The 16145-nt window shown below is 38.2% G+C and overlaps 1 protein-coding gene across 1 annotated transcript in view; it reads right to left on the bottom strand.

The window, feature by feature from the left end:
- The window catches only part of Thsd7a (thrombospondin type 1 domain containing 7A), a 415052-nt gene that overhangs the window by 53172 nt on the left and 345735 nt on the right, over positions 1-16145 (bottom strand). Inside the window, 2 exon segments of the mRNA XM_032906937.1 lie at positions 7534-7797; positions 9082-9276. Coding sequence (XP_032762828.1) covers positions 7534-7797; positions 9082-9276 — 459 coding nt within the window.

Below are 16145 nucleotides of genomic sequence, written 5' to 3'. Positions count from 1 at the left end.
ACAGTAATAGATTTCAGTTCTATGGTGTGGAGTGTTCACACCAGGTAACCAGAGCCTGCCCTTACCTGAGAAATCTATTCTACCTACTTTTTATGTTTTGAGTTTGAGTCATTAGTAACACACAAACTCTCAGACTGGAATCTATGTAATTTGGATATTCTACCGTTTTCTTCATCTGACATGTTTTTCTCTTCTAAGTTTTGCTGATGAATCTTACTGTTCCCACATTTTTTAATAATAAGCAGCATCACACTTGAAGTACCTGCTCTTGAGATCCTGACCAAGGAGACACTGTCTGGTGTTGACAGTCCTTTTCTTCAGCCATGAAACCTGCATCGGGTTCAAAATCATTTCAGTATTAAGGCTGAAGGAAGCTGATGAAATGGGGATGTTTAGGGCCTTAGCAATAATGACAAATATGAGGTACCACAAGGGTATAACATTATATGAAATCACTTATTAACACACTAAAACTCTATCCAAATTTTGGTAAATGTGTATTGTAAAATACCTTGAATTAATATTAAATTGGTTTTGCTTATAAATTTTAAGGATTTACTTTTCTTAAATATTTATTTATTGGGCAAATTCTGTATGAGTAACTTTGTAGTGACACTTTTGGCAAAATATCAAACTTGAATGGGTATGCTGTGAATCCCATAGGTGCTTGTGAAATCAACTATTAAAGCCATTCGATGCTGCCTAGTCCCTCTGTGTTAGCATCATTTGTTAACATAGTAATCAAAGAGAGAAAGCAGGAATGATATAACACAAATTGCCCTCTTTCAAAAATTAATGATAAGATGAAATTAACATCACACTAATGAAGCTTGTAGAGGAACGATTCAAAGCCTCAGCTTTGATGTACCAGAAAGCAAGTCTAATAAACAAATAAACAAATGAAATGAAAGTATACAATGCAATCTACAAAACATGCAAGCTATCTGAATGCCTGTGTGATGTCACACAGCAATGGGAGGTTAGGGAGGCCCTGGGTCTTGACTATTGAATTGACCAACTAAAATGTGACCAGCACCTTTAAGGTAGTTTGTGCTCTGTTTACAAAAAGAACAGCATATAACTTGAAGCAAAACTCTCACTGCTCCAGCAGAGCTGAAAACGCTGTATCCTTTCAATGCCTTGATAGATATATTGTACATTTTGATGGATATATAGGCATATGTTATTTTTATGATTTTAAGAGTTTTCTTCTTTATGCATGAACAATGTCATGGTAAAATGCTAATGGTGTATTGGGACATACAATTTGGACTGGTTTTATCGATGGGAGTTCATTTAGGGGCCAGCAGATGGCTCAGTGGGTTGAAGAGCCTGCCCTTACCAGGCCCACTGTCATACCCATCGAAACTTTCCATGACTGATTATTAATGTATGCACGTGTGGAGTTATAAACTGTCTTGCCTCTGACAGAGCACCCACGTAAGGTTCTGGAGGGAGTTTCTTTCTGATAGCTCCTGATTCCTCTCTATCCTCAGCACTCTGAGACACATTTGATGCAGGGCGGTACTCCTAAGTCTATGACTTATAGCAAAGGCTACCTGTGATCTGGTTGAAATGCAGATCCTGCCTCTACACATTTGCAGGGAAGTATATTTCTATTGTTACAACAGTTTCTCCATCTTCCCTGAACCACTTTTTGTATAGCTAAGATTTAGATCAACATTCAAATAACAGGGTATCTGCTCCCCTATTTTTATAAATGAAGTATTCCTGGAACACAAATATGTCCATGGGCACATAGTTTGCTTGCAGCCCCTTTCTTTCTACAAATGTACAAGTTGTAACAATGACTATAACTCACAAACTTTAAAATATCTGTTATCTGACCCTTTAGGGAAACATTTAGTTACAAATAATTTAACATAGTACTAAGTCATTGAGTTTCCTCCTGGTCTGTCTGTGTTGCAACTCTTTGATATTTTCAATGGCTGTATTTTATGTTAAGCCACATTCTTAGCAATGAGACTCAGGGAAAAAGTAACCCAATTGTTTACTTGGCATTAACAATGATTTGTCATTATAATTGAATTCAACTTTAGGCTACTTACTGATATAGCAGTATGGCTTATACTGCCTATTCAAAATAGTAAATAAATTTTTCTTGAGAAAATTTAAAGAGAATTGTCTAGAAGGAATGATATGAATTGGAAACGCAAAGACTGTAATAGCTAGCATTTTATTTTGTGTTGGGTAATTTATTTACTTTTCAAATGTTATCCCTTTTCCCAGTTGGTTTCCCCTCCGGAAACCCCCTATCCCATCTCCCCTCCCTGTGCTCCTATGAGGGTTCCCTCTCATCCACCTACCCACTCCTGCCTCCCTGCCCTGGCATAATGCTACACTGGTGCATTGAGCCTTCATGGGACCAAGGGCCTCTCCTCCCATTGATGATAGATAAGGCCATCCTTTATTACATATGTAGCTGGAGACCTGGGTCCCTCTATGTGTATTCTTTGTTTGGTGGTTTAGTACCTGGGTGCTCTGGTGGGAGGGGGTCTGATTGGTTGATATTGTTCTTTCTATGGGATTTCAAATCCCTTCAGTTCCTTCAGTCCTTTCTCTAACTCCTTCACTGGGTTCTCCGGGCTCAGTGCAATAGTTGGCTATGAGCATCCACCTCTGTATTTGTCAGGCTCTGGCAGAGCCTCTCAGGAAACAACTATATCAGTCTCCTGTCAGTAAGCACTTCTTGGCATCCACAATAGTGCCTGGGTTTAGTGTCTGTATATGGGATGTATCCCAAGGTGGGGCAGTCGCTGGATAGCCTTTCCTTCAGTCTCTGCTCCACACTTTATCTCTGTATTTCCTTTAGACAGGAGCAATTTTTAACTGGGTTAAAAACTTGGAGATGATGGAGTGGGCCCATCTCCCAGTGGGGGCCTTGCCTAACCTCTGGATATGGTTGGTCTCTACAGGTTCTCCCTCCCCTTTGTTGGGCATTTTAGCTAATGTCATCCATGTTGGGTCCAGGGAGCCTCTTGTTTTCCTGGCATCTGAAACTTGCTGGTGGCTATTCCCAGTTCCTCATCTCCCATTGCTACATAAGTCTGTTCAAATTCCTGACCTATGTATATCACCCCGTCTCCTCCCATACTTGATCCTGCCTCCCTTTTATCTCCCTCCCCATCCTCTCTTCCTCCCAAGTCCCTCCCAACCTCTACCTCCTGTGTGTATTTTGTCCCCCCCTTCTAAGAAGGACTGAAGCATCCACACTCTGGTCTTCTTCTTGAGCTTCATATGGTCTGTGAATTGTAGCTTAATTATTCTGAGCTTTTAAGCTAATATCCACTTATCAGTGAGTGCATACCATGTGTGTTCTTTTGTGATTGTGTTTCCTCACTCAGTATATTTTCTAGTTCTATCCATTTGTCTGCAAATTTCATGAAGTTATTGTTTTTAATAGATGAGTAGTACTCTGTTGTATAAATGTAACACATTTCTGGATCCCTTTCTCTGTTGAAGGACATCAGGGTTCTTGCCAGCTTCTGGCTATTATAAATAAGGCTGTTATGAACATAGTGGAACATGTGTCCTTGTTACATGTTGGAATATCTTTTGGGTGTATGTCTAGGAGTAGTATAGCTTTTGGGTGTATGTCAGGAAGTACTATATCCAATTATCTGAGGAACTGCCAGAGTGATTTCCAGAGTGGTTGTACCAGCTTGTAATCCCACCAACAACGGAGGAGTGTTTCTTTTTCTCCACATCCTTGCTAGCATTTGCTGTCACCTGAGTTTTTTATCTTAACCATTCTGACTGGTGTGAGGTGGAATTTCAGGGTTGTTTTGATTTGCATTTCCCTGATGACTAAGGTTCTTCAACATGTCTTTAGGTGCTTTGTGACCATTCAACAATCCTCAGTTGAGAATTTTCTGTTTAGCTCTGTACCCTGTTTTTTTTTTAATAGGGTTATTTGATTCTCTGAAGTCTAACTTCTTGAGTTCTTTATATCTATTGGGTGTTAGTTCTCTATTGGATATAAGATTGGTAAAGATGTTTTTACAATCTGTTGGTTGTCCTTTTACATTACCTCTCTACTGGTAAAACACATCTTTCAGGGAAAACAATGGAATAATTACTCCTTACTTTCAAAGAGTCTAATATCTCAAATTCTCAATTAAATTTGGAAACACAATCGGAAAATTCAAGACATCGTGATTACTAATAGAAATCAAAACTTGAGCTGTTATCTAATCGGGCTATTTTGAACAGGGAATTTTAATAATGAAAGACCTTTTTATTATATGGTTATTATTGATATAACTGAACAGGACTGCCCTGTGACTATTATTTTTCCCATGTAATAGACATATTGGAACTTGGACCTTTGGTCATAATTATACTGACATTTTGCAGCATGTGTAGCTGTCATTTATTCTAAGGATCATAGCAAATTTCAAGTATCCATTTGCTTGTCTCTCAGAAATATGCTGCGTGGGTAGATGAAAAGAAAGTGCTAAAGTGCTCCTGATCAACTCTAAGAGCACAGGAATTGGCCCTTTCCACATTGAAAACTTCCTTCTAATATTTCATTCATTTATACATTATCTAAATGTCTACTGTGAATCAGCTCTTCCAGAAACTAAGAATGTATCAGTGAGTACAGGAGTCTAACATGCTCTAGCAAATCTCTATGCATGGTAGATGAAAACACATATAATGAATATACTAGGCAAACTATATGGTATATTTATAGAGTGATACATACCTTATAAATACCAACTGAAGAAAAGTATGAGGAATTTTAGAATGCTGAGTCAGTTCAGAAGTTGCCTGATAAAGTTTTATCATGTTTACTTCTCATGTTTGCTTGAGTAAAATCTTGTATGTATATCTTGCCCTAGTCACGTTACCAATATGACTCTTTAGAATATTAAGGTGAACTAACAATTGTTTTAAGTTTTATAATGGAAAGAACAGAAGTTTATGTAATCTTAAACTACACAATGAGATCTGATCTTATTAAAAGACAAAAAAAAAATCAGATCTGATGATAGGATTATAATTGTAGCTTTTCTCATTCTGGAGTCTATCATCATAAGGAAGCCTAAGCTGCAGTAATAAAACTGTGCTCCAAGTTGAAATTAAAAAGGGTTGGCCACTTGGAAAATAGTCTAAACTAACATCTAATTGAACTGGGGAAAGTCGAATTGCATAACACTGTAATTACTGATAACACAAGCCACAGAGGATGGACAGCAAGGGTTAGAGAGAACTGCCCCAAGGCAAGTAAGAATTGAATAAGAGATTAACTCATTGACTTCATACAATAGGGGTCAACATTATGCTTAAATTGAAGCAGGAAGATAGTTTTTCTCTAAGCTACATAAAACTCCTCATCAATGATCCATCTAGGAAGTGGATTTGGCTGTGAGACGGGAAAGAGCAATGCAGAGCAGGCCCAGAACTGTGTAGATGACTTTGACAATCCACAAACTATCAAACTGATGGAGTAGAACAAAGACAAATGATTGGAAAACAGAAATCTGCCCAACCGGATAAAATGTCCTTAGCCTTTCCTCAGAGCGGGTGTTCGTAAATGCTAAAAAAAACTCACCGGATGCCCTATCACAAATGACAAGAGTTTGAAGAAGATTAGGATTAAGACAGGGCACTGTCATCATTAAAGGGGACAGAGTCACAGAAGAACACAGATGAAATGGTTTTCTTGGTGAAGACTTTTCTAAGCTTTGTTTGAATTCCTCATGGCATTTGTTTGCTATTTGTAATTTTCCTGGAAATGCTGTATTCCCCAGGCTTCAACTTGATCATACTAAGGTAAGACATCTGCCTTTGGATAATTTCAGTGACATTTCTGTTTTACATCTTTTAATTATGTGGCTTAGTTACTTTTACTAGATAGCAAATCGTGATAGACAAAACTTGTTTTCTAGGCACTGGAATTGTATGCAGCTCAGTGGTAAAACACTTACCTTGTGAACACAAAGTCCTGTATATGATCTCCATCACCTCAGAAAACTCACTTTCCTTTCCAGTCCCAAAATATAATTGCTAAAGTTCTCATGCTGCTAAGTAGTCACCAGAGTAAAAGCAGAACTATATGAAAGGCATTCTGAAAGCTCAGGGTAATGTTCAAAGCAAATTATTATCTCAGTAAATCACTACACATAACAAATTAAATGTGAACAAATAATTCAGTCCAATAGAAAATCAACTTAAATGATCTTCACTTTCATATTGAATAACAATCAAAATTTTATACATTATCATTTTAAAATAGGAAAGGCTTCTCTACTTTTAATACCTTCTTATTCAATGCTGTGTATAAAATCTTGTTGCTCTTACAGATATTTTCAGAGTTTAAACTTTCTTTTCTTAACAGTGATTACTCCAAATGCAGAAATATTCCATGTAGCGATGAACTCATATTCTAATCTGAGTAATTTATCTATAGTTTCAGGCTTGAGGATTATTTGGGATTTGAAAAAACAGAACTATGAGACAATGTTAAAATAAAGAGCAAAGTTTTAAGGAGCTCCTCTGTTGGGGAAAGCTTAAGGGAAAGTAAGAAATATGTTGGCATGATGCTTTGAGAGTTTATAAATGTGAAACGGTACTATTAGCTTGCATTGTCTTCTGAACCATATACAAAAACTGGCCTCGCCTTGTCTCAATGGCAGAAGTTATTTCAGCACGGTTGGAGGGTAACTGCTGTGAGTTGCTCCTAGCAATTTATTTTTCCAAAAAAGAACTTTTGGTTATTTCTATAACAAGGTGGGATACCACTGTCTAAATTTTGCAAAGAAAAAAAATTCCATCTGGAATGCAGGCTAACACACTATAAAATTGCATTAAAAAGCAGATATATTAAAGTTTAAAAATGGTAGTGATATATTGGTACTGGTACATTCAGATCAAAACTTAAGGATTCATTGTATACACTGGCTCCCAGTAGTCACTAAATACATACTTTCGACAACTAAATTATTGTCCCTGAGGTTTAGTATACAAAAGAAAAAGGTTTCCTAGAAGTAATTTTTGCTGTCCCCCCAGTCTCTCCTGGACTATGAACAGATGTTTGAGAGTTTTGACTTTCCGTTCGTCTACTTTAATGCCATTCTGGGCATATTGCAAAGTTTGCCAGTTGGGTTGTTAACGTCTCCCTCATTTAAAACTTCAAGCTGCTGTTTGTATTCGAAACTTACATATTTTCAGTCCCTTTCTGTTCACATACTAGTTGGGGGTTCTTGGGTCTGTTGAATGAACAGAGCCTTGATATGTCCCGAGAGAATACTCTTTAACTATTCTTGCCTTCGTGTGTGAGAATGAGGGCTCTACCACATGTCTTCTGAACAATTTAGGACTTATCTGCTAACTCGGAGTCACTACACTGTCTTATGTCCTGTTATATAGAGGGTGGACTGGGGGGTGCACATTATTCTACTTAGAAGACACTTCTGCAAACTTTCCTATATTCTCTATGATACAGGCATATTTATTTTACCTCCACTAACAAAGAGCAATGCGAACACTTCAGGGATATTGGGTTACCATGGCTGTTGCATCGCGATGTTTCAACAAGTCTGCCATTTTGATCGTAGCACGCCATCGCCTGGTAACGGTATCCTTGTCCACATTCCTTGCTGTCGCCTTGTACCTTTACTCCCAACAACACCTCAGCCTTCCCTTCCGGCAAAATGCAGTCTGACCAGTTCCCCACTGGCTGTGCGTTGTATTTGTCACAGGGACAATACTGGGTCTCGATCAGAGGGTACAGATGGGAGTTTTTACATTTTTCCTTCTTTTTACTTTTTCCTGTGGGAGAAAATTATGTTGGAAAATACGTTATTAATTTCTAGCATCCTTAGATTTTTCCCATTCGTATAATCCCTTTCTCTTTCTTTGCTTTTGATTTTATTCAGTAGTCCTATAAATAAGTGATATCTTTTCATTTCTAAGTGCTTTCTAAATAAATTTTTTGCTGATATTCGGTGCTTTGTGCCTTGCACAGTGAAACTTTTCTTATTTTCTCATTTAAAAATAGTCAGCTTTGCATAAAGAATTGCAGTTGCTTTTGACACTCTTTGAAATGCTGAAATCCTCGTGTTTGCCCTGACTCAGGCAACTGCACTAACCTCTTGTTTTTAATACATGCAAAAATGCGAGATGCAGGGAGACACAAACTTCACTGGATTATATTCTGTTCTGCTGACTGCAAAGAGCTGGCAGAGTTTCACGGGATTATAATTCAGAACTGGAGATTTAGGATTAATTTCTTGGCATATTACTTTGAATCTTGCAAACTTTCTGAAGAGTAGTTATTTCGACAAACTTGATGACAAGTACGAACAAGAGAAGTAGAGTATAAAGAAGTAGTACTCAAAAGGAAGATTTGGGTATCAGAATAAAACTTGTGAAATGTTTTGAATCAAAAATTCTCCCTGAAAAGATCCTCATATATAAGTTGCATATGTACTTTAAAATTATATATTTAATTATGCTAGTAATATCATATGAAATATTCATGATATATAATTGTAATTTTGTCATATATAATATATTCCATTTATGTATAAATCATCAATATTTTGTTTGTTTTTTTTCCTTCCCCTCACAATGTGTTCAATTGCATCCTGCTACAGTGTATTCTAAACCATTAAAGCAATTGTGACTTTGTGTTTGAATGCACGTTTCATCCATAGAATTAATGCTCCATTTCTCATTGTAGTAGATGAGCTATGAGCTAAGGTTGTGATCATAAGAACAGGCTGATTTGCTAAAGGGGTAGCCTCTACTCTTTGCTTTTGACAATACAAACTTCCTGGGCCAGGCCCAAAAGGTACATGCTTAAAGAGAACAACTAAAATCTTCTATTATTTGTTCCATAGGGAATAAGTTGCTTTTTCTTTCTTCTGAAATAATATGCTTCTATCACTGCTACCTTGCACTAAAATACATACCTGAATCTACTGAAACATTCAGTGTAATTGTAGTAACAATAAGGACTTTCAAATATACTCACAGAATGCTCTCGATTTGAGTTTTATTGCATTTTTCTGTCATGATAAGAGTTACATTTAGCTTTCCAATTATTCTTACCAACAATAGCACGCTTTCTGGTCCTAACTGCACCGCAGTCTCCGTTGCATGAAGAAAACTTGGACCAGCTGGTAAATTGACAGTCATCTTGGCAGGGGATCTGGCAAGCCTGGGTCAGGGCTGGCACAGGGCCTGCATACTGGAGGCACTCCTGGATGCTAGCCTGCCCTCCATCTTGCTTTCGACAAGTAATGGCTAAAAGAAAAGCATGTGTCTAATTACCCCATAATTTAAAAATTAATAGCATTTTCACAGAGTGAGAAATTCTCTTCTAATTCCCAGTTTACTATAGAAATATGGTTAGAGTACTTCTAAGAATCACAGTAGACACAGGACTCTCTCTCTCTCTCTCTCTCTCTCTCTCTCTCTCTCTCTCTCTTTCGTGTGTGTGTGTGTGTGTGTGTGTGTGTGTGTGTGTGTGTGTGTGTGTGTGTGTACTGTGAGTGCACAATTGGAGGCCAAATTCTGACACTGAGTGCTTTCTTCTATCTTCTATCTCTTTCTGCTTATTTTTGAGACAGGGTCTCTCACAGAAGCTAAGGCTTAACCATGGTCAAAATTGGCTAGTTTATAAGCCACTAGCATCCTCTGGCTTTTCCTGCCTAGTGCTGGGATTATAGTCACCTTCTGCTGCACCCTGCTTTTTATGTGGTTATTGGGAATGAAACTTATATTTGCATGGTTATGCAGCAAGTACTTTACTCTCTGAGCCATCTCCCAAACTTGATATTTTCTTTAAATAAGACATAGCCTTCACTAGCTGGTTTGACACAGGAAAACATGCCACCACACCCACATACTGATATACACAACAGACACACAGATACACACACACACCACACCCACAGACAGACACACACACATACAGATGTACATACTCACACCATACACCCACAGACACAGACACCCACACTTACATATACACACGGACACAACACACATACACACACACACACACACACACACACACAGCAGAACAGAAGCATATACATAGATACATATACTTAGTGACATTTCACTAGATTCTATGAATTATTTAAATTTATTTCACATATGGGTTAGATTTAGAGATTAATCTTAGTAGAGGAGTTATTGTTTATGTTGAACATAGAATATTTGGCATGATGCTTGAATTAAATAAGATGTCTCCAATGTTGTTTTAGGACATAAACCAATCTACATTTTTCTGTCCATGAAGTTCTCAGTGGATGCTCTTTGGGTAATGAGTGGTGGTGGGAGAGTATGTTTATGCAACTTGTTGTACAGCCACAATGGCACAGACAGCACTATTTTCTTTCACACCGAGTGTACTGGTTTGTCTTTTGAGTGGCTGATAGGAGACAGTACCAAAGCAATCAATCACTTCTGACCTCAAGTTCTTCACATTGCAAAAATGTCGACTCTGGATTTAAAATTAAGATTGGAAAGTTTTAACAAGCTTTATTTAGCCCATCACTAATAGAATTCCCATGACTACATTTGGACTCTGCTGATGATCAAACAGCTTTGATTCACATAGTGATTCCTTGAGTTTTATCACATACAAAACACACATAGATAATGTCATCAGTTATGTAACAGATCTTAAAGATCACATGTTGCTTATAGTCTCCCTTCTCCCTCTACCATTTACTCCATTGGTTTTAAAAATAATTTCTTCATTTAACAAGGAAGCCAATGAAACATTTGACCTTTGGTCCTGAATTGAAATCTTCATTAAATTACCTTAAATAGCCCTGTTCAGACTGAGTTATATGTCCTTTTCAGGTTTATGATGGAGGCTGAAAGCGCTCCTGCTTACCAGCTTCCTCAGAATTCTATCATCATGAAATTAAGGGAAGAGGCTGCCATGTTGACGTGAATTAGAGCTGGGATACAGGAGTCCCCAGATAAGGTTAGGCCATACTCCTCTGCACCTGTGAGCTGAAATCCAACTGAACAGTGAGGCCTGTGTAATGGGCATGTAACTGGAAGTAACTGACAGCTGGAGAAAGGGAAAGTGTTTCCTATTAGGAGAGCACAATGTGGGACAAATCTGTAGATGCTCATTTTCTGCTACAAGGACAGTTCTCACGACTCCTATGCTTCCAATGGAGTCTCATTCATATGCTCTAGTTTGGTAGAGCTCAATTGTATAAAAGGAACAGAGGTTCTTAAGTTATGAAGCCATAACCATTGGAATGGGAGGGGGTTCGGAGGAGGGGAGGTGGTGCATTGTGAAAACCAAGTGACAATCAGAGGCCACTCTCAACATGTCTGGGGAGGCTGACATGGTCCTTGTTTATCACAGAAGTCTAAAGTAGTGATGTGTTGGGATGTAAAATACAAGAAGCTGGTTCGTTTTTGGAATGTAGCTTTCTTATTAAACTCTAATGCTCTTGTTTCACTGGATAAGGACTAGGTCCTATGCAGCTCTGATATCAAGCTTCTGGCTGGATGAAAGCTACTGAATTTGGAGGTAATATAATATTTCCTGCAGCAGAAGCACTTGGAATGTTACTCAGGATCTGGATTCTTGGATTCATCCAAGAGGTCTCTGTGCTAGGGTCAAGGAATAACCATTTTTCAAAGCTGCTAGATGTTCAAGGCATAAGAGTTCTGGCTGAGACTAGTGGGTACAATGGTATCCTCTCTGATACTTGGTCACCCTGTCACTACATCAAACTTTGGAAAACACTGGTATGTGGGTCTGAACTCCAAACTTGAGTTATTGTTCTCTTGAGAAAGTATTATGGGGGACTTGTATAGGGACGGATCAAAGTGAACATCCATTTGTATTGAAGGAAAGCCATCTGTAGTATCCACAGGTGAAATGTTCTGGTTTCACAATCCCCTGCACTATGTACTTTTGCACATAGGACCAACCACTTATCCACCATAAACTCAGTGAGTCCCCATATTTAAAAGGAAAACTTGAGAAATGGAATTATTAGTCATTTTACTAGCTTTGATTTTTAGGACCTCCAAGAATTATTAATTTGGGACATAAGGTGTGACCATATTAGAATTCTGAGCTCAGAAGATGGATATGCTGTTTGTAACTAAAATTAAGAACTAAAAATGTTATCTGTGGGATATTTGAAATGAAACAAACATTTGCCTGCTTATCTAACATGTCTCTTTGAAATGGAAATTCAAATATAAAACTTTTGAGAGGACTGCCTGGTCTGGCCTCAGTGGGAGAAGAGGCACCTAACCCTAGAAAGACTTGAGGCCTCAGGGAGTGAGGAGGCCTGCCAAGGGTGGCATTCTCTTGGAGATAGGGGAAAGAGGAATGGGATGAGGAACTGTCAGAGGGTAGACTATCAGAGGGTAAGATGGGACTGTAAAAATTTAAAGTAATAATAATAATAATAACAATAATAATGATGATGATAATAATAATGATAATAAAAGAGGAAGTTATTAAAGTTTCTTGAGAAAGTTAAAGAACCTTGAGTTCTCCATGAGGGCCCTAACCTCTATCTGTCTGTCTGTCTGTCTGTCTGTCTGTCTTTCTTCCTTTCTTTCTTTCTTTCTTTCTTTCTTTCTTTCTTTCTTTCTTTCTCATTGTATTTCAGAATTATTTCATGTAATTCTATCCCCCACACCCCCACCGGACCTCCCCACTCCTTAGAGCTTCAAGTCTCTCCAGGGTTAGGCGCCTTTTCTCCCACTGAGGCCAAACCAGGCAGTTCTTTCAAAAGATTTATGTTTGAGTCTCCATTTTCAGAGAGACAGGTTAGAGCAGCAGGTAAATTTTATTTCATTTCAAACATTACATTGTGATTTGAGAAAGAAAATTAAAATAACTCTGCCACCAATAAATACAATTCTGTATATTAACATGGTTGATAAATACACTACTTACAAAAATCAAAATATTCTTTCCCCATACTCAGACATGGCATAAAAATCTTGTTAGTGCTTCAGTAAGTTGAAATGAAAAACAAGTGTATAAAATTCCCTTCTCTGTTCTCAGAACCTGCTCAGCACTCCACGTTCCTTATCTGAGATTTTCAACAGTGTACTTTTGAAATGAATCACACAATGTTATCCAAACAAGAGCAAGAACACCGTTTGCAAAATATATTGAAACTTTATCATACATCATAGCTTGTTTGTATTCTCTCATAGAGGAAACACAACAATTCAAACATAGGAATGCAATCTAAAATGAACTTCCTGCTACTGGGTGAGGAAAATATAAATGTTTGGACAGGGAGCCATCTGGTCTCTCAGCTTTGTAAACTTTAAAAGTCATTTGTGAGCCACTGAAAAGAGGGTGGTTTTTAATTTTAGCATAAATGGGTCATACCAAGCATGGATTCCTGGCATGTCAGAAAGCTACACATGCTCAAGCAATAGTGACTGTATTAGCATCTATTCGCCTGTATAATGACTATGCAAGTTCTTCTTTGTGTAGCGGCCTTAATAAAAGAAGAATCAAAACAATGCTATCCTAGGGAAAGGTTCTTGGTGACATTAGCAACTGTTACAAAAGTTATTTTAAAGGAAAACCCTAGAGTTAACAGTATGGTGACAATATGTACTTATTTCATTATGAAATATAAAGATTAGATATCACAGCAAGTTTTATGTGTTATAGGATAAAACGGCTGTCGCTGGCTAAAAGCATGAGAGAGGCGAGTGTGATTAACTGTGCACCGAAGATGAATACCCTTAGGCAAGTTTAGTCCATCAAGACTCAGGAAATATAAAGGTAAGAAATCCAGCTTCTTCAGCAAATAAATGCTCTAAGGAAAACAGCTCAAAGAAGGACTAGATCAAAGTAATTTATAAATACCTACTAACTAAAGACAATTTGTAGACCTTAGGGGTAGTGATTTGATAAGATAGTATATAGACATTTTTAACTATGTATAATGATGTGAATGTGTGTGTGTATGTGTGTGTGTATGTGTGTGTCTGTGAGAATGCTTATGTTTGTGAATGCAGGCATGTATACGTGACTGTCCATGTAGAGTTCAGAAAACACCCTCAGGTTGGTCCTTATAGTCCATCTTGCTTGAAGCCCAGTTAGATTTATATTTCTTCATAGATATGTGTATGCCTAATTGGCCTATAAGCTTCCCTGGGTTTTCCTGTTTCTGCCTCCCCTCTCAATGTATAAGCATTCAGGTCCTGTGCATGTGTGGAAGTGACTTAGGTACTGAGACATCTTCCCAGCCTGTGAGTGTAAACATTTGGCTGTAATAGGAGAAAATTGGGCATGGGCTAAAGATTAGACATCATTAAATTATGATTAATTATATTTTGTATGAAAGTCTCATTTTCACGTTATAAAAGGATGGAGTGTCTGTGGGAAATAAATATCTTGTCTAGGGATTGCTCTGAAATGCTTCAGGAAAATTCTTCACACAATGAAGGGAGAGACAGATGACCAAGATGGCACTGTGCCAAAAACCTTTAATGCTGAATAAATGATAGGCACACTGTGAAGACTCACGTCAGTCTTCCCATTTTCATGGCTTTTTAAAGCATCTCCCAAATTCAAACAAACACAAAACTCCCAAACAACAATAAAACCCTAATCCAGACTATGCTTTTAACAGATGAACCCTCAGCCCCATGAGCTGTGGTTTAAATATGAAGATGTGAAAGGTTCAAGGCCTAGCATTGTTGAGTTGACAGCAGATGGAGACAGATACATGTGGATATGGGCATCAGTGTGAAGTTAATAACAGACCTTAGAGCCAGTAAATCTAACAACACAAAAAGTGACTCCTCATCTTCATTTCTGTTGAAAAGGTAGAAAATTGTCTCTTTCTCAGGTTGTAGGGAGTGGGCATTTCAAGTGAGCTGTGGATTGGTCTGCACTGTGTATGGCCATCCTGTCATTCTGTCATGCTAATCAGAGTGAAATATATTGCTAGACCTAAAATGTGCACACAGTTCATTATAGGAAGCAGAATCTCTATCTTGGTGTAGCGAAAGCTTTGAATTATGTGTAATGGAGAGTTCAGGGGGCCCTGAGACCTTATTTACTAAATCGAGCGCTATGAACATGAGGTGTCCTATCTCATCCATTGTGTCTGGTGACACTCAAGGCAGAGCATGCTCAGCTGGTAAGTTTGATTGGACGAGTCATCTTCCTGCAGTTTGATGAGCAAATGGCAATAGCGAGAATGAGATCATGTTAAAAAGGAAAAGGAAAAAGCTTAGCAGGAGTAGGGAGCCTGTTACCAGGCGACCTAATTGCACTTAGATTTAGCCTATAAATAATGCAAAAACACCCCAGTTGTTTCCTAGGTAGATATAATGATCCTGGCCTTTCTTTGTATCAAAGAACTTTTCATTGACACATTTGCTGAATTATGTGTCCTAACCACAATTTGTGGACACGAATTTGGCAGAATGAAAAGAAACACTCCTTAAGGTCTCTCTTTAATAGTTTCCAATGATCCCCACGTCATTGGTGCTCATAATACCTGTGACATATGCCCACCTCTTACTAGGAAAAAAGAGTCAGCTTCCAGAAGAGTAGCTCAGATGAAGGTCAGTTAGACTGGAATGCAGATGTTTGAAGGCTTAGCTAATTGCATGGCCACATGTGGAGCATGCAGGAGCAACTATGGACATGGGATGATGTCACTTGTGTGTTATGAGCTGCTATTAGAACAATGGTAAGTGTGGACAAGCAGTTGCTAACAAGGGAAATGGAGGAAGGTAGTCTTAAGTGGGCCCAGCCTTCAGCTACATCCAAACTTTGTATCCTGAGCCTGGTGGTGACCCTGGACCTTGGTCTGTGCTAACTCTGGCTCCAGGTATGTCATTACTCCACTGTGAGATTATCCAACCATAAAGAATATCAACCTTAAATGTTCCTCAAATTTTCCATTCTCCAGTTTATTAATTGACAAGGGCTAAGCTCTTCAATGGCTTTGTAGTAATGGCTTCAGTCTGTCTTGGGGATTCACTCTTTTCTAGTATCCAATAGGGCCTTGATAGTCTAGTTCAGAGGCAAAAACCTGTCTGTTTTTTATCACTTAAGATGTCACCTAGTCCTTCTGTAGTCCTGGCCACCACATGCTCGGGTGGCTAGAAGAGAACTTGAAGCACTA

Source organism: Rattus rattus, chromosome 6 (genome assembly GCF_011064425.1).
Source record: "Rattus rattus isolate New Zealand chromosome 6, Rrattus_CSIRO_v1, whole genome shotgun sequence".
NCBI classification, from domain to species: domain Eukaryota; kingdom Metazoa; phylum Chordata; class Mammalia; order Rodentia; family Muridae; genus Rattus; species Rattus rattus.
The sequence above is the reverse complement of the archived record's forward strand: the minus strand, read 5'-3'. Positions and strand labels throughout refer to the sequence as shown.